Raw genomic sequence first — 24,032 nt, forward strand, 5'->3', positions numbered from 1 at the left:
AAGACTTGAAGCATCCTACGTTCAGTCTGTTCGCCGGATGGCATCTCCCCTTGCGTATAGGCACATATGTGCCCAATGCTGCTCGTGTGCCACGCAGCCATCCTCAGTGCAACTTGACTCCGTCTCCGCTCAAACGCCACGCTGCATTTCGTAGATACAAAGAAAAATCGAGGTGGAAAAAAATAAAAAATAAAAATCGAGATGGGAAAAGAATGCTACAAAACAGCTTCCCGCACACAGTAAACCGATGGCTTTCTAGTTTCGCCCAACTACGGGGTAATGTTATTTCCCGACCGGTCTTGGTGTTGCTTCCTCATCTTCACCGCAACCATCTCTCGCAACGGTCGGGGGGCGGGGCGTTGCATCTACGCTGCCAGTTCCATCCTTGTCGGTTTTGGGCGTAATATCCTCAACTTTCATTTCCGAATCTGGAGGTGTACTTGCTGTAGGTTCGGCGACAATCTCACCATCGAGGATTCCCGCTTCCATCTCCTTCGACGGTGTTGTCACAACTTGGGTTACAGCTTCAGGTGTGCTCTCTGAGCCCACCGTCAAACTGTCATGGCTGTTTGCTCGCATCATCTCAATGCCAAGCTTGGAGCTGGGTAGACTGGCTTTGCTCAGCATTTGCTGGCTATTGCGACCATGATGTTCATGATGTTTCTCTCGACTACCTCCCAGTTCTTCGTCCTCGTCATCAGCTGATTCAGTGCCTTCCAACGTTCTTTGTTCAGACCCTTCTCGCTTCCCTTTCACCTTGTCATTGACCCGAATGTGGTGTTCCATCTGGGCTGGGGCGGATTGCTGAGCCACAAGTTGGGGAATCGCCTTTTTTGTAGGCTCGTGGGCATCATTGTTTTCAGTAATATTCAAGCCCCCTTCATCCCATTCGTTTGTACCCTTGCGGCTTACGACGACTGGCAGCTCTTCAGTCGTTACCGACTCCGAATCACCAAACAAAGACGACGTGATCGAATCTTCACGACTAGACATCATCGCGGCTCCCAAGCGACCAGCAAAGATGGACGAGCCCGATGTAGGACTGTCTTCAAGGCGAGAATTAGCCTTGCGAATTCCCAATGGGACCGGCCGTGGCATACCCGATGAATGTCCTGGTGACTCAGGCCGCCATCTACACAAGCCTTGCAGGACCTCAGTGAGCTTCGAGGAACTGATTGGCTTCTCGATCAGCGAGTCGAAGTAATGCGGTGCCTGGAGCTCCTTCAAGTAAGCCGTGATAGCCACGATGGGAGTGTGAGAATTGGCATTCTTGGTCTCCCGGATCATCCGTGCTACATCAGCGCCGTTGATCTGAGGAAGCTGATATTCGAGAAAAATGACATCAAACTTGATTTCACTCATAGAATATCGAACAGCTTCGGATCCGTTCGGTACAGAAATAGTTCGACATCTCAATTTCTCAAGCAATTTTTCCATGACCATGCGAGATACTGGATGGTCCTCACATATCAGCACGTCCAACGGCCGGAAAGTAGGTCCTTCGTCAAAAGCAATCTGTGAAAGTCGTCTTGAGCTCTGCCTACGCCTCTGCACTCGGAGAAGGGCGTTATGCTTCTCGCCCTCGTTATCTGACGAAGATGGAGACATATCAAAGACTTGACTTCTCCTATTCCGATGATGATGCATTATGTCAGAAGCAACAGGGCTGCCGTCTTGAGACTGTGAGCCCACAGTGAGTGACCTGGAGCGTCCTGCGGATGAATTGCTCGACTGTTTTGGGGTTGTTATGGTCTTTTGGGGCGACAAGGACAAAGGGGGTGGCGCTGCGCTGCGAGTCTGTACAGGAGACGATGCCCCAACTGTGGTGGCGGCCTTTTGCAGACTCGGTGGCACCTTGGGTATCTCAAAAGCTGAACTTGGCTGCAGAGTCGCAGCGGTTGATTGATGCGACAGACTGGAAGAGTTACTCGATGCCTTCCGTCGACCTTCGGCTCCTTGCCCGGCAACAAATGACACAAGTAGTGGTGACGAAGGCTGAGAGGCCCGGTTAGGGGACGCGCTCACATGGCCAAACCCAGAGGGCGACTGTGCTCGGTTCGTCGCTTTGGCATTGGAAATAGTGCGAGAAACGGGGTTGGACAGCACAGGACTGCCTTCAAGAGATGGCCCTGGTGATACAGCGCTACTCACTGCTCCAGGGCTGGTAGAGGTTCCTTTACTCTGCGCAGCCAGCGCCTCAGCTCTCAACTTTTGGATCACGTCCTTGTTGGCCTTTTCCAGCACAGGGAGATTTTTGAAGGAGAAGGAGCCAAAATCATCCATTGCGACGGGTTCGCTCAGACGTCTTGATTTCAGATCACGGACGTGAGGTGGGATATGCAATGGCATGAGCTTCCGATTGATAGAATTGACCTGCGACCGAACTCGAGAAAGAGCATCGTGTGGTCGCTCGGCATATTCAGAACCTGCTGCGGAAGATTGAGGAGACGCCTGGTCTTCCATTTCCTCAGCAAACGACTGCAGGACTGCTCCTCTGGCATCAAAATATTCTGTGTCTTCAGGGTTTTCGGGCTGTGGCACAAACTGAGCCTCGTCCTCCAGAAGTGTGTCCCAATTGACATCCTGAAACCAAGGGTGGCTGCGAATTTCGTCACCTCCAGATGGGAACTTATCATCCTGGTTGGAGCCTAGCCTCTGATGAGGCTCCATGCACAGTAGCTTGTTAATCAAATCTTTGGCCGCCTCGGATATCGGTTCACATTCATTCTCATCTGGCCATTGGATCTTCCGTGCGAGAATATTTTCAAAAACATGCTCGGCCTCATCGGCGTGGAAGGGAGGGATTCCGTAGAGGAATTCGAAGAGGATGCAGCCAACAGACCACCAATCGCTTGTCTCATCTTGCTTGTCACCCTTGATAGTTTCAGGAGCCAGATAGTCTGGTGTTCCCACAAAACGTCGGTTGGTATCCTCGGGGTTGAAGAGGGCCATCGGGGGAGGCATCATGTTGGAAAGTGGTAGAGAGTTTCTGGCATGGCTGTCCATACTCATCCTTGAACCAACACTCATGGGCAGATCTGGTGAGCCCTGTGTAATCGCTTCCTCGTCCAGCGTTGACTTGATACTGTTGGCTTGAGATGTCACCTCAGCGTCATTCAGGGAAAAGTTGGTGACCATGCGGGCCAGCGTTTCGCTACCACCACTGTCACTTCGGTGAGTGCCTGATATTCGGCGAGGTTCCTGACCAAGGCTGAAATAAGACGGCTGGGCTAAACTGCCAACCTCTGGAGTCATTTGAGGCGTCTGGCTGGGAGACTGAGTATGGCCGTGCAGATCAAGAGATGCTGATCTTGAAGATGCAATAGATGCAGATCGGGCAAATGGGCCTTGCTTGAGTAGGTCTGGTGTTCCATCCGAGATCTCGCTGTTCAACGCGCGCTTCTGTCGGCCAACTAATCCCAGTCGCGAGAGGCCAAAATCAGTAAGCTTCAGGTGGCCCTTCTGATCAATAAGCAGGTTGTCTGGTTTCAAATCGCGGTGGATAATGCCGCGACTGTGAAGATGTTCGACTCCCAAAACGACCTCACCGAGATACTTCTTTACCCACTCCTCGGGAAGCCCTCCAAGAACTTTGATGAGAGAAGCGCAGTCACCACCGTTGAGGTACTCCATCACAAGGTAGAGATAATCTTTGCTTGAAAACGTCCAGTACAGCTTGGCGACAAAATCGCTTTCTCCTTGCCACATCATGATGGCGCGCTCCGCCTTGACATTGCCGACTTGGTTCTTGGCCACCATGTCAGCTTTTTTGAGGACTTTGATTGCAAAGTACTCTCCTGTGGACTTTTTCTTTGATAAATAGACACTACCGAAAGCACCCTTGCTGATAGGCTTGATGATCTCGAAATCTTTGATCGAGGGCTGAGTTGGCCGTTGCTGTGGAGGAGCTTGGTTGGCTCCCAGGCGAGGCGAGGGGGGCGGCTTCATGACAAAGTCAGATATGGCTGCCGACGACTGTCTACGATGGTGCCTGTGGCTGTGTGCAGCAGGAGAGCTGAAATCACTACCGGGAAGCATAGGCGATGCTTCCGGAGACACCACACCCTCCTGGGACATCGGGAACCCTCTAGCTTTGATCCGCAAGGGGGAAGATGGTTGCCCTGGGCGGGAAGGCGACTCCTGGCGGTGCGGAGATGAAGTACCGGGCAAGATCAAACTTCTTCGGTGACGTCTCCTTGTGCTGGCAGCACGCCGGAGGTCACCAAATTCTGAGATGGGCGACTCGGTTCTGGGGGCATTGCGGGACGTAACTGAAGACGACCTGAAGCTGCCTTCGCTATCCAAAAAATCGCCTTCCATGTAGATGGAGTCTCTACGGCTATCACGAGCTTGGAATCCTAGATTACTCTGTCCGCCAAAGTGCGATCGGGGTGTCGGACACTCCTTTGGACTGCTAGATCTAGTAGAAGCCACGAAAGACGTCGGTCGAGATCGGTCTCGGTTCTCAGACAAACTCATTTGGCGAAGAGCGGTAGCCAATACGGATGGACTATTGAGAGGCCCTGCCAAGCTTTCGCTATCTCGTTGCTCGGCTTGCTGAGGCTCGGGCGCCAATGGTTCTGCAGGAATATCTTCATCTGCTTCGACAGCCTCGTCGCATGAATCGCAGTGCTCATAATCGGAGTGCAGCCTGCCTTCTTCAGTCGAATCGGTCAGCTCGCCATTAGCTATACGAGCTGCCTTCCTCAGCGCCTCGTCAATACAGTCCTGAACAAGGCATGCGAGCTCGATACGAATACGTTCGGCATATTCAATAATTTTCCTGTGGCGAAAAACGGCATCGACTTTGGTTCTGGCAACCTTTTCTGTATCAGCACACAGCAGAGCCAAGCCTTGTTCTTGCTCCAGGGTGTTCGTACTTGGCGACTGCCATTGTAGAACCTGTGATATGCGTGATTCAGACTGCGGCGATTGCGTTCTAAATTCGCCGTTGTTTTGTTGTGTTGTAGACTCCTTTATAGCAGGAGTACTGACCTCGATGGCAGTGTCACAAAGATCCATCAGCAACTCCACGATTCGAGCTTGTGGCCGACGAATAGCGAACGAGCGTGCCCTAGTATGCCCAAACCCTCCAGAACGTTCCCGAGATCGAGGTAATGAGCTGCCAGGGGATGACTGTGTTGATGGCGGTGGTCCAATTGGTAAGCCCTTGTACTCGGCAACGGGTACAGGGGTTTGATCACCGGCTAGAGACCGGCTCTTACGGGCCTCTAGGGCATCAAGGACCTTGACGATCGAATGTCGATGTTCAGCCAGATTTTCTTGGGCCATCTGGACATCCATCTCAGCCCGATGTTCTTGAAGACATAGATCAGTGTGTTTCTCAAACCACCAGCGGGGAATTTGGCGCTCGCAAATCCGGCAGAGAACAGGTGGTGGAGGTTCTAATTGTTCAGGGTCGTCGAGCCCGCTCTCGGCGAGTTGGGTCAGATAGCTTGCCAACACTTCAGCACCGGAGCCCAGTGAATCGACAATAACGTTAGGTAGGTCGATCTTGATCTCTCGTGGAGCAACCCAGGGACGGATCATCCACATTGTCTGCGAAGAAGATCAGCACTGCGAATAAAGGTAACGTTCGAAAATCTTACATGGCTCTCACCACCCGAAACACTGTCGTAGACCATAATTCCCTGAGCTTCGAGGTCCACAACATGGAACGGCTGGTCTTCGGGATCGTGTTCAAGTTCGTCAATAGGTAATAGCTTCGAAAGGGGTCCCAGTTGGACTGTAAATCGTACTCGATGACTTCGAGAATCATCCTTCTTCATAGATTCGACAACTTCGGTAAAGACGTTCTTGTTGTCGCTGACTATCAATTCTGAGATGTGTGCGCCATTGACAGTCTCAAACTGGGTGCCCACGACGTCAGTCCAGGAGGGACTGACCCATTTAATAGTTCCATCAAAATTGAGGTCGACGATTGTATTGAGGGTCTGTTCAGCGGCTTCGCGTAGCTCCTCACGTTCTTCCCTGATGTCCTGACTCAAGGACCTCTCCATAGCAGTTGTTTGTTGTGCCCTCAAAGAAGTAACTGCTGGGGGCGCCAATGTGGCGCCGGACGGAGAGTCCATGGGCATTTCGAAGGTAAGAACCACTCAGACCAGAGACGGGTGAAGTAATCGATGTTTCGTAGATATCGTCGAATCGTGATATAATGGGCCGGTGCCGGGGGAAGAGTAGCTGGGGACTCTAGCGGAAGCACAAGTGGGGAGACTCGGGGTCTGGCAAGGGCGCCAGAACTATAGACCCGCGAGACTCGGAGACATGACTGAGGGTTCGACAGCGAGGAGGATCTCAGGCTGACGCTGTGCAAGTCGTGGGTATAGGCCGTGGAAAGGAGTCGAGATCAGACGGCCCTGAAGCCTAGAAGCCCAACGTTGACTTGACTTGTACGAGCGAGATTTGAGGTGCAGCCGAACAAGCCAACCGTGATGGTACCGGACCGTGCCTTGACCGTGACCGTAGGTACCTGCTCGGTCGAAGCGAGGCGAGGCAAGACGAAACGATGCGAGGTGAGGTGAGGACTATCGAGTCGAATTGGCAGCACGGTTGATGGATCTTGTTCTTGCTCTTGTCCTTGAGATTGGTAGAACAGGGTGCAAGAATCGCCGTTAAGGAAAGAAAGACAAAGTTTGGCCCAGGTGAGCCACGGCGTCTTTGGGGCTATCGTGAAGGCGCGTTCTTCTCATGATACAATAAGCGGGGGAAGGCACTGTTTGGCCAATCACCACCCACCATCTCCGGGAGTCAAGCTCCTAGCCCTGCTTAGCTGCAGCATTGCGGGTATGGATATCTTTTTTTTCTTCCATCTTACAGCGCCCTGCGCCTAGGGAGAGCCTAGAGGGGACCCCATGTACCTACGGAAGCTACGTGCGGGCGGGCAGCCACCTGCTAAGGTAACTTAGACCGCGGGCACAGTTGGTGCCCGCTTCCATCGACACCTCTACTTCTCCTAGACGCCATGAGGAGCTTTCAGGTATTGTTTCTGAACCCTGTTGATATCGGTCGAGGAAATGAATGTTCCCCTTCTTCTTCGTTCTATTATCCATACTGAATCGGTCCACTATCGTTCGCTATGTTCGTCAAAACTCGAATTATGCACGACGCGAGTGATTTTCTATTGTCCCATGTTTCAGCCAAAGATGCATGGGATGGAACCATGTTCACGTCACTAGGAGCCGGCCCCTCTCTGCGTACCTATGTTACCTGAGAGGTAGCGTACCTGAGGGGGTGCAGGAAAAGAATGCGCAATGCTCCTGTGAAAGAAGAAATGACCTGATATCAACTGTACCCTTGTAGACATACATTACATATTTCTCTTGACAAGGCATGAGTCATTGTACTAGAGCTGACTGTTTGTTGTCTCTGGAAAAGACAAGACGTTTCTGCTCTGAATTCTTGGTGCCCTCAAAGGTAGATCTGATCCGCTGCACGAGTCTACAGTATCTGCTACCTACATGCCTTGCTTTATGGAATAGTACTAAGTATGTGGGTAGGTGACAATGGAAACCAGGATGATGAATGGGTGGAGGGAGGGAGGATTGGTTGGTTTGGCTTCCGAGCTGTTATCTGTCTTGTGAATAGGCTCTTCTCTAGTTTCGCTTTTCATGGATTCCAATGCCTCAATAGCCCCCCTTTGCGAGCATGCTCTTACTTTATTCCTTTCTCATCGAATTTAGTTTGTTATGTTAGAAAACAGGGTTGCGTGGATGAGGCTCATGTACGGAGTGCGACTGAGAAAAGGCATTGATCCCCTCCCCCACGTGCCATGTGTTGACCGAGTTGTCAAATCAATTGTCTGCACGGTACCTTAAAACCTAGAGGTAGGTAGATCGAGATTCTATCCCAAACCATCCTTTTCTTCAGTAGAGGTAACGAAGGCTCTTGACTGTGTGTGCCATTGAAAGTAGAAGAGTCTGAGAGGGAAAACTCTCCTTCGTCAGGTGCCTCTCCAGGGCTGCAGCACAAACACTAGACTAAGAGAGTGTACTGTAGAAACTGATGATCTCAGCCTGCTGTGGTCACATCCCCAAATCCCATCAACCAATCGATGTCGTTTGATGTACGAGACGCAACTGTCTCACCCGACCTGGAGGGGCGCAGACAGTGATGCAGGTGTAGAGAGGCGAATTTATTATCAATGTAACTTGCATCCTGTGCCTCGGTGATCAGATTGCCATGGATTAGAACGAGCATGAAGGCTACAGCACAACGGGCGTCGCGGAAACGGGCCGGGTTCGATGAAGCATTGACAGGTTGCAGTGGAAAAGGGCAAAGCAAAGCATTTGACTCAAGGTACACAGACATAACGGTTTATGATAGGTAGGTAGTTGCTGTGTTGACATTGTTTGCCAAGCCCTGACTCTCTGTATGCGATTTTAGATACATGACTTTTTTTTCTCGCCCTCATTCCATGAAAGCATTGAAATATGATCATACTTGTCTATCTGCTCACCCTCAGCAAATCATTCCTCAGACCTGTTCCGAGTTGTATTCACCTCTATGGGTTAGGAGGTATACAGTCTGTCACATTGTGTGATGCCTGTTTGCATGTCTAGTGTCACAATGAGTTATGGTTTGTTGGGGGTCATAAGTGTCAAGTCTATTGCTTGGTCACAATTACCCATCCATCCATCCTGTGTCCATGGGGAACAGCATGATGAATAGCACAGATCACATTAGCCTGCAACGTTTAGGTACTCTATGCATCCGCCAGGACTTGGCTGCTTTGTTTTGCTTTGTTTTGCTTTCCCCGTCTAAGCGAGTCAAGCTGTTATTGCTGATTTGCTCTTCACTCTGTTTTGGTCTAAATATGAGCTCCGGGGCAACGGCCTCCAACAACACGATTCACTGCAGCAGTGACATGATCTTTGTATCGGCTGTACCGCGAATTAATTTAGTTGGCATTGATATTCTCATCTCACCCCATTAGTAAATTGTTAATTTAGTATGATCCTATAGGCTCGTTTGTTCGTCTAATAATTCGGTCGAGTGTTTCTGCAAGGTAGGGAGGGAGGTGGTGAGATAGGCACTCAAGCGTCCAGCTTGCCCCCTGGCCAGTGGTGGTGTATCGACCGCTTCATCCGACGCAATGACTGAAAAGTATGTACCTATTTCTCACTCTCGGGGGGCTGCAGAAATACGTTTCTTGCATTCAAATCAACTGCCGGTGTCTAGCTCTTCTCTTGTTTCTTTTTTTTGCAACGCTAGCAACTTCGGCTGGAGTCTTAGGTTTAATCTACATACCTTAGTACCCAGGTACTGTACCATATGAAATTTGCTGTTGCCATGTGTGGTATACAAGAACATAAATGTTTACATGCACTGTAAAGCACATGTTTTTGTTTTGCGCTTCACACGGACGCCCGCAAAAGATAATCAGGGACAAATAGATCAAGACACATGAGGCGGTATCAGTCAGGATGCCCACTTCGAAAGTGAGGCCTTTGGACCACCGCTATCTTGGAAGTCCAGGCTTACGCAGTTCTGCCGTCCTACACAACCTTTGCAACCCCTTTGTATGCTTGAGTGATTGTGCCATCGCCCTCGCTGAAACTGATCAGCTGTTGGCCTCAGCCAATCTGATTTTACAGTAAGCTCATACATATTTGGAAATGTTTCTGGTCATGACGGTCCTTCGCGTCAGTGCCACCTTTATCTGAAGCAAATGGATGACGGAATCCTGAGTGCCTCGTTTGTTATTGATATGCTTGAATATGCCAGGTGTTTCACTCTCTCTCCCTTGAAGATGAAGATTTCGTGACAAAGCAAGTAGCATTCATCGTCAAGAGTGTCTCAGCTTCTAGTCATTGTCTCAAGCCTTCTCGTTAGCATGCATACTGTAGCAACACCCACACATAACTGGATGTCTCCATAAATAGCCGAAAAATCCTCCATCTTTGCAATGTAACAACAACATTGACACTCGACTGTTTATAAATATCATTTCACTACTATTAGAGGGAGGGCATGGGTCGGGTGATAAGACAGGATAGAAAAGAGACAGATCTGTAGCGGTCAGTTTATTCGACATCTGTCTACGAGTAGGTCCAGGTTATTTGGCAGTGATAGGAGTTAGTACTGATATGAAAGACAATATCCGGGTGACAGCCGATCTAAAGACCCGAACGACCGCATCGGGGTTCGATTAGGAGGATCTAGGCGGAGAATGTGGGGCCGTCCACTATCAAATCATCAAAGTTGGCTCTCATTTCTCCCGCGGTTTACGGTCATGAGCACTAACGACTACTAAGATAGGTCAAGAATTTGATTTCAAGATTCAAGGTGGTCTAAATAATGATAAACCACATATTTGTTTTCTCGCTGTTGTCTCATTTACTAGGAATACCGTTCTTTTTTTCTTCCGACTTTAAGAAATGTCAGCAGCTGACCAAGAAATTTACTTGAAAGAGCAAGTGAGCTTTGAACTCGAGCGTTCAATGGTTATGACCTAACAACTCACCATTCCGAACCACTGCAGCTTCAGCTTACTTATGCACCTATCGCAGTATCTTACTGATTTCCCTTTGCATTCGCTATGATTTTTTTCATTTTAAAAAATGTACATTATGCCTAGATAGATCGAGCGACATGATTCGGCCGTAACGACTCATACATGGTCGTCCGGAGTCCTGACTAATCCATTGATGATTTGAGTTGCCCCGGTTCTAGAATTGCGCCCTTCAGACATTCCCGTCTTACGAAGTATCCAGCCTCCGGCTTGTTCCTGCAATTATCTCAAATCATTGCCTCCAGCAAACCACCCATCCATACCTAAACCTAGACCAGCGGCTGTTCACTGCGCTGCGCTAGTTTAACGCGTCCTGATCGTCAGGCCCTGTACAAATTCTCTTGAATTACCTTCGAAGAAAGTGACGACACTCGCAGCTTCAACATGTCCCGTTTCTAAGAACGGCACGCTAAGCTTCGTGACTTGACTTTTCCATATCATCATTATACATCTTTTTGCTTTCATCCGTCAGGAAGCTTCATACCTGCTGACCTATCTTGTGTCCAGTCATCGTAGCACTGATACAGATAGGTGTAGGGCAAGCAGTCAATCAGCATGTCTGTCTTCAACAATCACCTTGCGGGCGCAACTGAGCGCTCCTTCTCGTCATCGCTATCACCGGACCGAATCATTGCAAGCTCAGAGGACGATAACGCAGCAGCCCTCGACCCCGAAATCTACAAGAGCCTGGCTGACAAGAGAACAACGCGTGGTATGGATCCAGACCTGGCCTTCAACACCTCCGTTCGCAATGCTAATCCGTGGTATCAGATGGGAACCCACCCAAGAAACGAGGTCCAAAGCCCAACAGCAAGCCGGCATTGACTCGTCGTCAAGAATTAAATCGTCAGGCCCAGCGGTACGTCCTCTGAACTAAAGTCAGACCTTATTTCTGACATGACACCTCGACTGCCAGAACCCACCGAGAGAGAAAAGAGCTCTACATCAAGGCCCTGGAAGATGAAGTCCTCCGCCTCAAAGAGGTTTTCAGTAACGTCTCCCTCGACAGGGAGAGACTAGCTGATGAGAACAAACGCTTGCGGGACACCTTGGTACAAGCTGGGCTTCAACATAGCAGCCCACATGTGGCGGGGAGCGCGACCAGTCGAGGCTTCGACTCTAACAACACGGGATCTTCTCCTCTAACCTCACAATCCACTGCACCATCAGTTGGTTCGCCTATGCACCTTCCTCCGGCCGTAAACCAAGGCTTCGTATCCGGCCAGCAACAGCATGGTGTGCCTCGGCCTCTTTACCATGGAAATCCCGAATTGGAACAGGCGGGCATTGATTTCGTTTTAACGTACGATAACTCCCACTCGAAACATACCCAGTGATGCTTCTATGCGATATGTCGCGAATGGCCTGCGCCATGGGTGAGCTTTGGCAAGGCACTGTATCGATCAAGCCGGCTAACAGACGTTGACTGTGTGTAGTCTTGAGCGGCCCTGTATGACACATATCCAATTCATGGTCGAGAGAGCCTCTGAGCCCGAGGGCGAGCCTTGTGGGCATGCCCTAATGGCATCCTGCCCGCCTGATCCATCCCCTGAGTCGCGGCCGGGCTTACCCTTTGGTAAAATACACATTCCTGTGGATGGCGAACCCAGCCAGAAGACATGGGAGGTCCCCAAGGCAGACTTGGCCACCCTTTTGGATCTCAGCAAGAGCATCGACCTCGACGGCGAGGTAACTCCCATCATGTCATGGGGTATTCTCATGTCGCATCCGAGAGCGAACGAGCTTGAGGCGGCAGACTTTCGAAAATTGAGCGAAGATCTCGTTCGGAAAGTGAGATGTTACGGGTAAGCAATTATGCCAGCGTCGTTTCACTTGTACTAACGTATCAAAGCTTCGGTGCCGTAATGGAGGAGTTTGAGGTGCGCGATGCCATTGATAATGTATTCAGTGGTAAAGATGGTATGATGTATGAGTGAATGAAGTCGTATGCGTGTTGAATGCTGGGAGTTGCATTGGTTTTTGATTCATTAAGTGATGTATGCAGTATTTAGTGATATCCACTGTTATCGCCCGACTACATATATACAAAAAATCCTTCGGCTTTCTCCAAATGCGCTCGAATATAAGTTCATGATAATTCTGTAGCCCAGATTTCTGTCAGGTTACCCTAGGTCGCCATTTAAATATGTGGCTGAGTGGCGGAAAGCGCACAATCGACTACGCGGGGCTTGGTTTTTTTTCATGGCCCACTCCACCCCCACCACAAATTCATCGTGTATGTCCAAATTCTAGCATCGCTTGTGAAGCGAGAGGTTGATTGACGCATCCCCCGCCTCCGATCCCGACGCCGAATACCTTTGATTTCTACCTAAGCGCAATCGAACGCGCATAGAAATCATATAGATCCTTCAAAATGACGGACTCCCTCGATTACATCAATATTTGTGAGAGCTGCCCCGCCGGCGACGGCTGGGGTCCCTCAGTCACTTCAGAGACTACCCTCAACGGCGTGCCCTATGCGCCCTTCTCCAAGGGAGACAAGCTGGGACGCATGGCCGACTGGACCGCTGAGGGCAAGGACAGAGATCGTGGTGGACGGGCACAGTACAACAGAAACTTCCGAGGTAAGCTGCGCTATATTATATTCTTCTTTCTTTCCCTCCCAAGAAGCAAATACCTTTTTGTACTGTCTTTGGTGGACTCTTGGCTTACTTGAATTTCCCATTCAGACCAACAAGTCTACGGCTCCAGCCACGCCATCACCTTCAACGCACCTCCCGCCGAGGACGAGTCCACCTTCTCCGTCGTTAGCAACGTACGAGATTCGACAAAGTCAAGATACGGTCGCGGCGCCGTCTTTACCCGTGGCCGTGGCCAGCGTGGAGGTCAGGCCGGTGCCCGAGGTGGACGAACCACACTCCAGAGGGGCGGTGCCAACGCTGGTGGCCGACAGGGCTACGACCGAGGCGGCCGCAACAACGCTGGCCGTGGAGGTCGTCGCTTCGGCTGGAAGGACTATGACAAGCCTGCTCGCAACCGTGATGCTAGCATCAACGTCAAGGCTGAGTGGAAGTTGCTCGAGGAGATCGACTTCAACCGCTTGGCTAAGCTGAACCTCGACACCGACGAGGGTGAGGACATCGACGACTACGGCTTCCTGTACCCCTATGACCGCTCTTACGACAAGCAGCCCGTCAAGGGTGCCGAGAAGAAGCTCACCCCTATCGACCGCGCTGCATACAATGTCACCACCTCATCCGATCCCGTTATCCAGGAGCTTGCTGAGAAGGACGAGGCCACCATCTTCGCTACCGACAGCATTCTTTCCATGCTCATGTGCTCTCCTCGATCCGTCTATCCCTGGGATATTGTCATCTCTCGACAGGGCAACAAGATCTTCCTTGACAAGCGTGACAACGCTGCTCTTGACATGGTGACAGTTAACGAGAACGCTGCCGACGCTCCTCTCGATGCTGCTGATGGCAGCAAGGACACCATCAACCAGCCTAACGCCCTCGCCGAGGAGGCCACATACATCAACCACAACTTCACCAACCAAGTCGTTGTTGAGAACGAATCCGCAAAGGTCAACATGGCCCACGGCAACCCCTTCTACAACTCGTCCGAGGATACCGACCCCCCTGCCAGCAAGGCCTACAAGTACCGACGTTTCGACCTGTCTACCAACGAGGAGGAGCCTGTCCACCTCATCGTCCGTACGGAAGTTGATGCTGTCCAGAAGAACGCTATCAGCGGCGAGGACCAGCACATCAGTATCCACGCCCTCAACGAGTTCGATAGCAAGGCTCAAGGAAGTGGTGGTGCTCTTGACTGGCGAAGCAAGCTCGTTACTCAGCGTGGTGCCGTTGTTGCTACCGAGATGAAGAACAACAGCTGCAAGCTTGCCCGATGGACAGTGCAGAGCATCCTCGCCAGCGCTGATGTCATGAAGCTTGGGTAAGTCCTTTTGCTGACAACATATACTTATTTTAGCTAACTAATTTTCACAGTTTCGTTTCCCGTGTGACACCCCGCTCCAATGATAAGCACGTGGTCTTGGGCGTTATCGGCTGGAAGCCTCGTGATTTCGCCAACCAGATGAACTTGTCCCTTAACAACGGTTGGGGTATCGTTCGCACTATTGCCGACATGATCCTCAGCAGCAGCACCCAGGACGCCAAGTTCGTCCTTGTTAAGGACCCCAACAAGTCCATTCTTCGATTGTACGAGGTGCCCACAGGCAGCTTCGATGATGATGACGAGGAAGAGGTTGAGGAGCCCCAGGGCGAGGAGGAGCAATAAAGCAGATAGAATTGAAGACAAGCATTTCACGTTGTGCATATTTGGTAGTTTTAAGACCAGGGGCTAGAGGAACGAGATTTGCAGGGAGTCCCATGCTCTAATGATTTGAAGCAGTGGATGCAAGTTCTATCGGATCCTGTTGTTCAAGGGTACTGTACTTGGTTGCAGTTGTGGGCTGGAATAAAAAGAATACTTGGTTTACTCGGTTATCATGTGTTTCCTCTCGGTGTTGAGTTGCAAAAGTAGCTGACATACTGAACAAATTGCTGGGGTTAATTTCGTGACGGTCCTGCAGTATATGCCTAGTATCCAATTTTGTGTTGAGACCAGCAATGGAGAAAACTAGATAATCTGGGACCTTTCATAGGAAAATACGAACAGCGTAAATGGCGCCAATTGGTGTCGGCAGATGCCATGTTGAAGCTTAAACCTACCAATGTGCTGAACATTGAAGATTCCTGTCTTGACTTCAATTTTATTGTTGCATCCTTTAACTGGCTTGAGCTTTGGGTCTATTATCTAGTAAGATGAGATTGGTTTGTTCAAGGCAAGACGTATAAGTTATACCATTTCCAAATTCTGAATTAAACACGACGTTGTCTCTTAGGGATACACGTGACTTTGATATGTTTTGAACCCGCAGCTATTCCTTCGCTGGAACAATCTGCCGAGCAGGGGTGGCAGTAAACTTGGGGCTCAAGCTCAGGGTGTAAGAAAAGCAGCAGAGAAGCTGGGTTCAGCTCGTATTGTCTAACCGAAAATTATTTACTCATGGTACGGATAGGTGTCTACCATATCATATCGACATTTACAGTTCCTTCTTTTGCAACCCTGACGCCAGTAGGTTAGTTAGTACCTAGGTAAGGATCTTTGAAGGTTGATGTGGCGGGACAGGAAGTGGTTCTTCTTCGGTAAGAACGGCACGGACAATCCGGGCGCAGTTTACGCGTATGTCAAGGCAAGAACTTGACACTGACTTGCAGCTAGTTGATACAGTTGTCGAGACCTGGTCCATACGCTACGTTGAAGGCTGTGGCTGGCCACGAATATCGTGACGTTTTCCTCATTTATTAAAAATAGCATCAATTGATTGATTGCTGGTACCTAATTGTATGATCTATCTGTACAGGTGTATATAGGCCCCTATCTGTGTACTGTAAACAGCAATGTCCTCCATTGAGTTGCCGTCTTACCGGCCATCGAGGACGGACTCCCCGCAGAAAGACCCTTAGCGCAGGTAGGGTGCTTGCAGTATTTTATGTAGCTTTTTTGCAACATCCTTGGAAATCCCTTGATTGGGTGACTTGGCCTTGTGTGGCTGTTGTTGCAGTCTAGCTTTGTTGCCCGTGACCTCATTCTTCTACACAGGTACATAATATTTCGCGGGCGCAACACGCTTCCTCCTCTCAACCAACACCTTTTTCTTCTTTTCTTCCCAGAACAGGCGGTTACTTCTCCTTCTTTCCTATAGAGGCATCCCGATCGCATCATCATCAACAACTCTATCTTTTGATCACCATGTCTGCTCAAGATTATTACGGCGGCGGTGGCGGCGGCGGCTACCCCCAACAACCTCAACCTGTAGGCCACCCAGGCGCAATCATTCAAACGCAGTCGCAATTGCTAACCGTTCTATTTAACAGTCCTACGGCCCTCCCCAAGGTCAATACGGACCTCCTCAAGGCCAGTACGGGCCTCCCCAGGGACAGTACGGCCCCCCGCAAGGACAATACTATGGCCCTCCTCAAGGCCAAGCTCCTATGCAGTATCAACAAGCTCCTCCTCAACAGAGTGGTGGAAAGGGCGGCGGCGGCGGTTGCCTAGCAGGTTGTCTGGCTGCTCTTTGCTGCTGCTGCGTTGCTGAAGAAGGATGTGAATGTTGGTAAGTTATTGACAATAGTCATTGGCGTCATCAGTGATGTTCGCTAGCACCAATTCAGCGTCACGCGCTGCCCACCTCGAAGTACCATACAAGTTACTAACATGATGTCCTCTAGTATGGAATGTTGCGAGTGTCTCTGCTAAGCGTCCAATACCGATCACCCTGGATACGATTTTTACGATGCGTTTGATAGGTCCTACTCTGACAGAGCTAAGACTAACAAGTATGAACCAAAAACAACCGACTCTTAATTTACTGAATTTGAAAATGCCGTCATGAACCCTGCTTATTGGATTCTGCAATGTGTTTTGACACGAGAATGGATGGTGGATGAAAGAGCCCATAGTAGTAATGTCTGAACGATCGATACTTTGCAAGGTTGGGCTGTCGGTTGTATGTGATTCACTGATGCATGAAAACAAACATATCACAAAATGACTGTAAGCGCAATCGAGATGTTGATGAAAATCCAATTTATATGGATATAGAACAATGAATCATCCGTTTGAATCTGTACGCGAGCTGATTGCGTCGAATCGTATCTACTGTCAAGTTTTGTAAGTTGAACCCAATCAATGCGCTCAACTGTTGCTATAAAAAAAAGTTGTCCCAGGTTTACTGGTTAAGCTGAACGTAGTTGGCCGGGAACAGACCAGTATGGCCGTTAAATGAACCAAACCACCAATCCTCATCAGGGAACTCCAAGTTGGTAATTGTGGCGTCTTCAGGGAAGCTTAGTTCTACAGGCCATAGTTAGTAACGTTTCATGACCAATGTTCAACGTTTGTTCTTACCGTTATCTTCCGCAGCCTCATAATCGTAAAGGGCAACGGCTGTGTGGCCGGCATCTGCCTGAGCGGCGGCGGGAGCCTGAGGCTCGGGTTCGGGCTCGGCCGCAGGGACAGGGGGAGGAGGTGGTGCTGCAGCGGAAGCCGGTTGCTCGGGCTCGTCGTCTGCGATCAACTCGACGTAGTTGCTAGGGAAGAGACCGGTGTCACCTCGGGAGTTGGTACCCATCCACCAATCCTCATCCACCATTTCGATGTTGGTGACAATGTCACCCTCGACCAATTCGATCTCGTTATCCTCGGCCTTCTCGTAGTCGTACTGAATCACAGCGCGGTAGCCGCCCTGAGCCTCATGGGCTGGTTCAGCAGCGTGTTGTTGCGGGGCAGGCGAAGGAGCGCGCTCAGGTTCAGGCTCGTGCTGAGGCTCGGGGCTGGGCTCACGATCGAAAGCACCAGCGGCAGCGGCAACTCCAACGCCAGCAGCAGCTCCTACAGCAAGACCCGCAGCCGCACCACCTGCGAAGCGAGCGGTAGTAGAAACTTCCTTGTCATCGGCAAGTTCTGACTCCTTGGGCACATCGATTTGGCTAGGAGGGAGTGGAGGAGGAGCACGCTGCTCAGGAGGGGTTCCAACGTCAGGCTGAGGTCCACGGCTGACAGGAACAGCAACGCGAGGAGGTGAAGGAGATCGTCCTCGTTCCGCTGCTGTCTCGTATGCTGAGGGATCCTCCCGCTCGTCGTCTGACTGCTCGTCCTTGGGCATGGGCCGGTTGGGCAGACCAGGGAGAGCAAAGCCCCCAGAAGGTCGAGAATCGCCAGGGACTGGTGGCGGTGGTGAATCGTCATCCTGAACAGGACGGGCCGCAGGAGGGGGAGGAGCTCCACTGATAGGCACAGTGTCCTTGAACCGGTCTCGCAGAGCAGACACTCCCGATGGTGATGCTGGTGTCTCCCCTTGCTCGCCCGTGTTCTCTCGGCTTATCTGTCCAGGAAGGCCCCTTCCATAATCTCCAGTCTGAACAGGAGCCCAGCTCTTACCAGCGTATCCACTCTTCCACTCGTTTCCGCTTTTCTGAGGCTGGACAGGAGAAGCACTATCAGCTGGGGTCGGAGCGTTGTTGCTACCAACAGATTCCCCCCTCTCCCTGGCCTTTCGTTCAGCCCAGAGCTGGGCTGGAGTCTTTCCACCTTGGTCCGCGAACGTTCGGCTTGCGGCACCAACAGGGGCAGATTTCTCAGGAGCAGGAGCTCCAAAGCCCAGGCCACCAGGTGTAGGAGCCTTGGTGCCTGAGAAGCTTGCTGCACCTCCGAATTTGTTGGCAACTTTGGGTTTGGGCAGCGATGTCATACGCTCAGATTGGGATGGCTGCGAGAAAGCAGACATGCGCTGGGAGACGGGCCGTGGCTCGGCCTCCTCAGGTTCTTCGGAAGCGGCGGGCTTCTTTGCCTGTGCCCGGATTGCCGCAATGTCGACCTTTCCAACAGGCTCGTAAGAACCCTTTACAGGAGTCGGCCTGTCGTCCTTATCCTTCTGAGCTTGAGCGCGAAGAGCAGCGATATCGACCTTGCCAACGGGTTGGTAGCCGCCCTTGACCACATCTCCAGGTGTATCATCTCGGTTGGCAGGGGCACTTCCACTGGTAGTCGCGGTCGGTTGCTTGCTGAGATCGGCAATGTTGACCTTTGTAGGCTTGTAAGCAGACTCGACTTTTTCAATCTGAGTCCTTGTGACAGGAGGAGCATCGGCACCCCAGCCATCTGAATCCACGTTCTCATCTCTCTTGGATCGAGCAGCGACAAGAGGGTTAACTCGGCTGGATGTGGTGGGGGTAAAGACAGGCTTTGTCTTGACGGGAGGAGGAGCACTGGAACGAGGGCCTTCGGAGCTACCGGCCGAGTACTTGGCGCCTGACGCATCGGCCACCTTTTGCATGATGGAGTCAACCTCAAGATCTCTGTCGGAACGAGCGGTAATCTGAACATGGTATCCGTGGAGGACCTTTGAAACTGCGGCGAGATGGCTGGTGAAGTAGCCCTTGGTTCGTTCGGGGACACCCTCTCCGCACCATGCGATCAGTATGCTCTTAGGGAGACCACTGTTGGGGTCCTTGACTCTGGCGAAAGCGAATTGGATTCGGCCTTCGCTGAAGTCCTCGATCAGGTCTGTAAGCTCGCCATCTGTTGTACTCGTTAGCATGTGGCCCTTTCAAGAGTTACTATCATGTCTCCCATACCGCCTGTGCTTTGGACCTTGAGAATGCTCTCCTTAGCAGTGCTGTCTTGGAAGGCACTCATAAGAGGGGCCTGGACTGAGAAGAGTGCCCAATGAGCGTAGGTGGGAGAGCCGGAGGATGGCGGGGGACCGTTAACGACGCCATTGTAGCTGCTCTTGATGGACGGGCCGTTTATGGAGAGATTGAGGGACGCCATCTTGAGGGAGCTTTGAGAGATGACAATTCAACGTCAAGAAAGGAATGGGGAAGGAATGAGAAGGAGAGACGAAGCTGACGAAGGTCAGGTTTGATGACGGGGGTTGGGGGGTGACGTTGACACCGTTGCTGTTCTTGCGGTGGCAGCTCCACAGGATATAAGTTCCGGAGGCGTAGCCGGAGATGGGTTTAGGCCTAAATACCTTGTATCGCCCACTGTTAAGTTACTAGGTAAAGGAATTGCTGTGCGGTGGTCTCGCCTCGTCTTGTCAAGGTTTAGGAGAAGCAGAAGTCACGTCGAGGATAGGTACTAAGTTAGAAGCTGAAAGCAAACCAGAAGACGGTGGGAGGTTTGGGTACGGTGGGAAGTGGGTTACTTGGAGTGTGTGGCTGATGATGCAGGTAGCTTTCGTGTGCAGCTAGGCACCTAGAAAGCTTGGAGATGCCCAACTTTGGAGCGGTCTAGGATCTAGCTGGTCTACCGGTGGATTGAGCGGGGTTGAGCTGTGCTGTTCATGCTGTAGGTATGAGCTGTACTCTATCTCTACTGCACAGCGTGTTCCCCTCCCCTCTACATGTCTGATCCAATGCTGTAGGTGGTAGCTTAGCAGGTACCTCCTTAGCACCAAGGTAGACTTTCCGCTTTGGTTATAGCGATGTGAGCTCCCAATCAGAGGTTAAATGTCAGCATGACAGATGCGAATTCATTTATTGAGTCGGATGCATCTATCCAGACTCCGGCAGCGGAGTAATGCCGTCGCTGTCTTCGCCGAGCCGACCGACAGCGAGCGATGGAAAATTGAATAGAAGCCAAACGAAATGACGCAACATTGGCCAATTTTCCATTTGCACCAATTGCTGCCCCTCCCTGCCGTCCCTCTTCTACCAATATCACAATACCCCGCCAAACTTTGAGTGAGAGACGAACTTTGCCCCCCCCCAGTCGCGCGCGGATCTACGCCAATTTCTACCAACCTTAGACTATACCAACCTCAGAACTACTGTTTCTGTCTCTCTTTTTTCTTCCTTCTCCTTATCAGATCGAAACCCTGGCAGCCCCATTCAATAAACACCAAAAATGCCGACCATTACAGAAATCACCAGCATCACCGAGTGGGAGCAGCTGCTCGGCTCTGTTCCCCCCACCACCCTCGTCATCGTATCGTTCCACGCTCCATGGGCTGCGCCATGCGCGCAAATGGCCACCGTCCTGTCGACACTCGCTTCCGAATACCCCGACACTGAGCCTCCTACCACTAAGTGGGTGTCTATCAACGCAGAGGAGCTGAGCGATCTCAGCGAGACCTACGATGTTACCGCGGTTCCCTTCCTCGTTCTTTTGAGGAATGGTCAGGTTGTCGAGACAGTCAGTGGCAGTAGTGCTGTCAAGGTGCGCACAGCGATCGAGACACAGGCGAAGCAGTCAGGTGAAAACGCCGCAGCCAGCGGCCCCAATGGTGTTGCTGCGGACGATGCTGTTGTCGAGGAGGAGCAGGACCCTGAGAAGAAGAAGGAGGAGCTTTTCAAGCGTCTCGGAGACCTTGTCAAGGCCGCGCCGGTCATGCTTTTCATGAAGGGTACGCCCAGCTCACCTCAGTGCGGTTTCTCCAGGCAGCTGGTAGGATTGCTACGAGACAACTCAGTCAAGTATGGATTCTTTAACATTCTCGCCGACGACGAGGTCCGACAGGGACTCAAAGAGTTTGCGGATTGGCCAACATACCCCCAACTTTGGATCGACGGCGAACTTGTTGGCGGTTTGGATATTGTAAGTTTTGTTGGGTATAGCCACTTACACTCATGCTGACAAATCAACAGGTCAAGGAGGAGATGAGCAACGATGCCGAATTCCTTACCAAGTACAGCGTGAGCGCTCCTGCAGCGCCTTGAAGCGGAATATATGCAATGAGAATGATGCACGTTTTGTTTGAATGTGTGAATGTGGCCCTACGGTCGGTTGTTGCTGTATGCTGTATTGCCTAGCCATTAGTAGAATTTGGCGCTTCCAATAAAGATGTTCAGCGGCACGACTTCAAGCATACGATCCGGAGGGCGACCGACCAGAGGACAGCTTGTGAGCATACAGCCACGAGAAGATTTGAAATTCTGGGGAGGGCTGGATGTTGATGAGCAGGGATTGCTCAGGGAGATCATGGTTATTCAAACAGAGGCGACGAGGATTGAACATACCTCTCATACAAGTCTCGGCTCTCGAACCTCATCGGCTATAAACATCGACGAATCGCTGGTTGAGCGAAATCTTTATCAGAGGCATTGGAGGACAAGATTATTAAGAAGTGCAGAGAAAGCAATATAATAAGTCTATCGCATAGATCGCACCCTTCTTGCCCGTGTCATTGGTTACTGATGTACCGCAGTCTTGCATGTAAGTTAGCACGTTTGCACTCTAGTGTTGTTATGGAATCTATGGTCTGGATTGTTGGTAATCTAATGATCGACATAATCTGAGAGAAGATGTAGAAAAAAGATTATTGGACAGAAAACCAGTATGCTTAGAGTAGAGCGGCCCAATTCATAAAGTAAAAAAAGGGTGGAGTGACTGAATATGACAAATGTCGGTGATAATCAAGCTCCAGCTCCGAAGTCCGAAATATCCAGAGGAGCGAGAACTGGAATGAGTCACAGGTCAACAGGCTACTAAGACAGGCACCAAGGATTACACTGGGAATTTTCGGCTCCTGCAGCAGATGATGGTTCGTTTGGTAGAAAACTGGTGGTTTTTACGCCCGTTGAATGACAAGACTTGACGCCATTGACCACTATGACCATTCCGACAATGGAAATAAAAGCTCTTTGAATGATAAGTTACTTACTGAAACATAGACAGAGATGAGATTTTAACTCCTTGGATTTGTCCATAAGGGCGAAATGAAGTAGGGCGAAAAGCACATTTCCATCTCTTTATACATCAGCCCCGCCATGATATGTGTCTCGTCAAATCCCAATGCTTGTAGGTAGTAAAGAAAGAATACACATACATTAACTCAGCTGCGGTGCCTGTACAATAGGTACTACCTACCTACCTAGGTAGGTCCCGTTACGGGTTAATAAGGCTGATGCTGACATCCAGACCACAAATTTGGACTTGGGTACGTTCAGTACTAGCTAGCCCTTTTTCTTTTCGCCTTTGACTCAAAGATCTCTTTTCTCTCTATAATAGAATTAAGGCACTCGGAGGCTCCGATTCTCCTCTTCATTACTGCACTACACCTTTGCTGTCAACCCTTTGGCTTCTCAGGTTCTTGTGGTTGGCAACGCCGTCCCTCGTCATCTGCTTTCTACCTATTATCTCTCTGCTGACTGAGCTTACGTCTATTACTGGGGAGCCCCCGACCCTAAAACATCCAATTCCCGCCATTCTGCCTTACTATATAGCCTTTCGCTTCTCTCTGTATTTTTCGCCTCTCGCTCTCTCCCCCAATAGAGTCGCGCTTTTTCGCTACCCGCTGTCGCAATCGTATACAGCGATTCCCGTCTTGCTCAGCATCAAAAAAAAAAAAAAAAAAGAGCTGACCGCACCACAACTTTGGAGTTCCCTTAGTCCCCGGGCTATACACGGATTACCGCCATCCTATCTTAGCTATCACTGTCTTGTACTGTATTATACTGTACTACACTGAGGAAAAGCCTGCCTCATACCGTGCTATTCCATCTTGCGTGTGCCTACTCTTTGCCTTGCTCTGTAGCTCTAAGGCGGCGCGGACGTGTCGGACTTGACTTGACCGACGCCACCTCCAGGTTCCTACCATAGGACCTTAATTGGTGCGAAACGGTTCCAGTTGCATTGGATTGCGCTGCCTGTCCGGCGATCGACATTGGCTCATCCCGGTGGTTGACTGAATCTTGGAGCCGCAAGTCCCGGTCCGGTCTGTTCTGGTCAGACGACGACAGTCTTCTCTTGACTGGGTTGCCGTAGTTGCGGCAGTGTTCTGTCATTCAGCCATTCATAATAGCCTAGTCTATCTCCTGCCATCAACCGCTTGAGCCTCGATATATTGACGCCGGTGCTGCCCTCGGCCTGAACAAGTTTGTCTCAGAGATCTCTTGTTTCTCGACTGCGAGACCAGATCCCCCACCTCATCTGACGAGGCACATCGCCTCGTTTCCCCTTGTTCAGA

At 50.7% G+C, this 24,032-nt stretch overlaps 6 protein-coding genes across 6 annotated transcripts; 4 read left to right on the forward strand and 2 right to left on the reverse strand.

Moving 5' to 3' along the window:
• Positions 1-282: 282 nt before the first annotated feature.
• Positions 283-6,098, reverse strand: FGSG_01312 (uncharacterized protein; the record flags this gene model as incomplete). Its single annotated transcript, XM_011318796.1, has 2 exons — positions 283-5,559; positions 5,610-6,098. The coding sequence occupies 2 exons, from the start codon at positions 6,096-6,098 to the stop codon at positions 283-285; spliced, it is 5,766 nt and encodes a 1,921-aa protein (XP_011317098.1).
• A 4,988-nt stretch (positions 6,099-11,086) lies between these two features.
• FGSG_01313 (uncharacterized protein) lies at positions 11,087-12,468 on the forward strand (the record flags this gene model as incomplete). The annotated part of the gene is made up of 5 exons (XM_011318797.1): positions 11,087-11,243; positions 11,303-11,390; positions 11,448-11,834; positions 11,968-12,336; positions 12,384-12,468. The coding sequence occupies 5 exons, from the start codon at positions 11,087-11,089 to the stop codon at positions 12,466-12,468; spliced, it is 1,086 nt and encodes a 361-aa protein (XP_011317099.1).
• A 339-nt stretch (positions 12,469-12,807) lies between these two features.
• On the forward strand, positions 12,808-15,045 carry FGSG_01314 (eukaryotic translation initiation factor 3 subunit 7). Its single transcript, XM_011318798.1, has 3 exons — positions 12,808-13,116; positions 13,222-14,449; positions 14,503-15,045. Exons 1-3 carry the CDS (start codon positions 12,906-12,908, stop codon positions 14,792-14,794), a joined length of 1,731 nt encoding a protein of 576 aa, XP_011317100.1. The 5' UTR covers positions 12,808-12,905; the 3' UTR covers positions 14,795-15,045.
• Positions 15,046-16,068: 1,023 nt separating this feature from the next.
• On the forward strand, positions 16,069-17,095 carry FGSG_01315 (uncharacterized protein). Its single transcript, XM_011318799.1, has 3 exons — positions 16,069-16,375; positions 16,438-16,676; positions 16,792-17,095. Exons 1-3 carry the CDS (start codon positions 16,313-16,315, stop codon positions 16,817-16,819), a joined length of 330 nt encoding a protein of 109 aa, XP_011317101.1. The 5' UTR covers positions 16,069-16,312; the 3' UTR covers positions 16,820-17,095.
• A 67-nt stretch (positions 17,096-17,162) lies between these two features.
• On the reverse strand, positions 17,163-20,137 carry FGSG_01316 (uncharacterized protein). The gene is made up of 3 exons (XM_011318800.1): positions 19,699-20,137; positions 17,471-19,642; positions 17,163-17,416 (listed from the first exon to the last, which is right to left on the reverse strand). Exons 1-3 carry the CDS (start codon positions 19,892-19,894, stop codon positions 17,292-17,294), a joined length of 2,493 nt encoding a protein of 830 aa, XP_011317102.1. The 5' UTR covers positions 19,895-20,137; the 3' UTR covers positions 17,163-17,291.
• Positions 20,138-20,944: 807 nt separating this feature from the next.
• FGSG_01317 (uncharacterized protein) lies at positions 20,945-21,923 on the forward strand. The gene is made up of 2 exons (XM_011318801.1): positions 20,945-21,661; positions 21,712-21,923. The coding sequence occupies exons 1-2, from the start codon at positions 20,972-20,974 to the stop codon at positions 21,781-21,783; spliced, it is 762 nt and encodes a 253-aa protein (XP_011317103.1). The 5' UTR covers positions 20,945-20,971; the 3' UTR covers positions 21,784-21,923.
• Positions 21,924-24,032: the final 2,109 nt, after the last annotated feature.

The sequence above is a fragment of the Fusarium graminearum genome, chromosome 1 (genome assembly GCF_000240135.3).
Source record: "Fusarium graminearum PH-1 chromosome 1, whole genome shotgun sequence".
NCBI classification, from domain to species: domain Eukaryota; kingdom Fungi; phylum Ascomycota; class Sordariomycetes; order Hypocreales; family Nectriaceae; genus Fusarium; species Fusarium graminearum.

Excerpts from the sequence above, each read along its gene's own strand:
- FGSG_01314 (XM_011318798.1), top strand. The coding sequence starts at position 12,906 with ATGACGGACTCCCTCGATTACATCAATATTTGTGAGAGCTGCCCCGCC. Across the intron at positions 13,117-13,221 it reads GTACAACAGAAACTTCCGAG|ACCAACAAGTCTACGGCTCC; the intron begins GTAAGCTGCGCT and ends TTTCCCATTCAG. Across the intron at positions 14,450-14,502 it reads GCTGATGTCATGAAGCTTGG|TTTCGTTTCCCGTGTGACAC; the intron begins GTAAGTCCTTTT and ends TAATTTTCACAG.
- FGSG_01315 (XM_011318799.1), top strand. The coding sequence starts at position 16,313 with ATGTCTGCTCAAGATTATTACGGCGGCGGTGGCGGCGGCGGCTACCCC. Across the intron at positions 16,376-16,437 it reads ACCCCCAACAACCTCAACCT|TCCTACGGCCCTCCCCAAGG; the intron begins GTAGGCCACCCA and ends TCTATTTAACAG. Across the intron at positions 16,677-16,791 it reads GAAGAAGGATGTGAATGTTG|TATGGAATGTTGCGAGTGTC; the intron begins GTAAGTTATTGA and ends GATGTCCTCTAG.
- FGSG_01316 (XM_011318800.1), bottom strand. The coding sequence starts at position 19,894 with ATGGCGTCCCTCAATCTCTCCATAAACGGCCCGTCCATCAAGAGCAGC. Across the intron at positions 19,643-19,698 it reads CAAGGTCCAAAGCACAGGCG|ATGGCGAGCTTACAGACCTG; the intron begins GTATGGGAGACA and ends CGAGTACAACAG. Across the intron at positions 17,417-17,470 it reads TGAGGCTGCGGAAGATAACG|AACTAAGCTTCCCTGAAGAC; the intron begins GTAAGAACAAAC and ends TATGGCCTGTAG.
- FGSG_01317 (XM_011318801.1), top strand. The coding sequence starts at position 20,972 with ATGCCGACCATTACAGAAATCACCAGCATCACCGAGTGGGAGCAGCTG. Across the intron at positions 21,662-21,711 it reads TTGTTGGCGGTTTGGATATT|GTCAAGGAGGAGATGAGCAA; the intron begins GTAAGTTTTGTT and ends ACAAATCAACAG.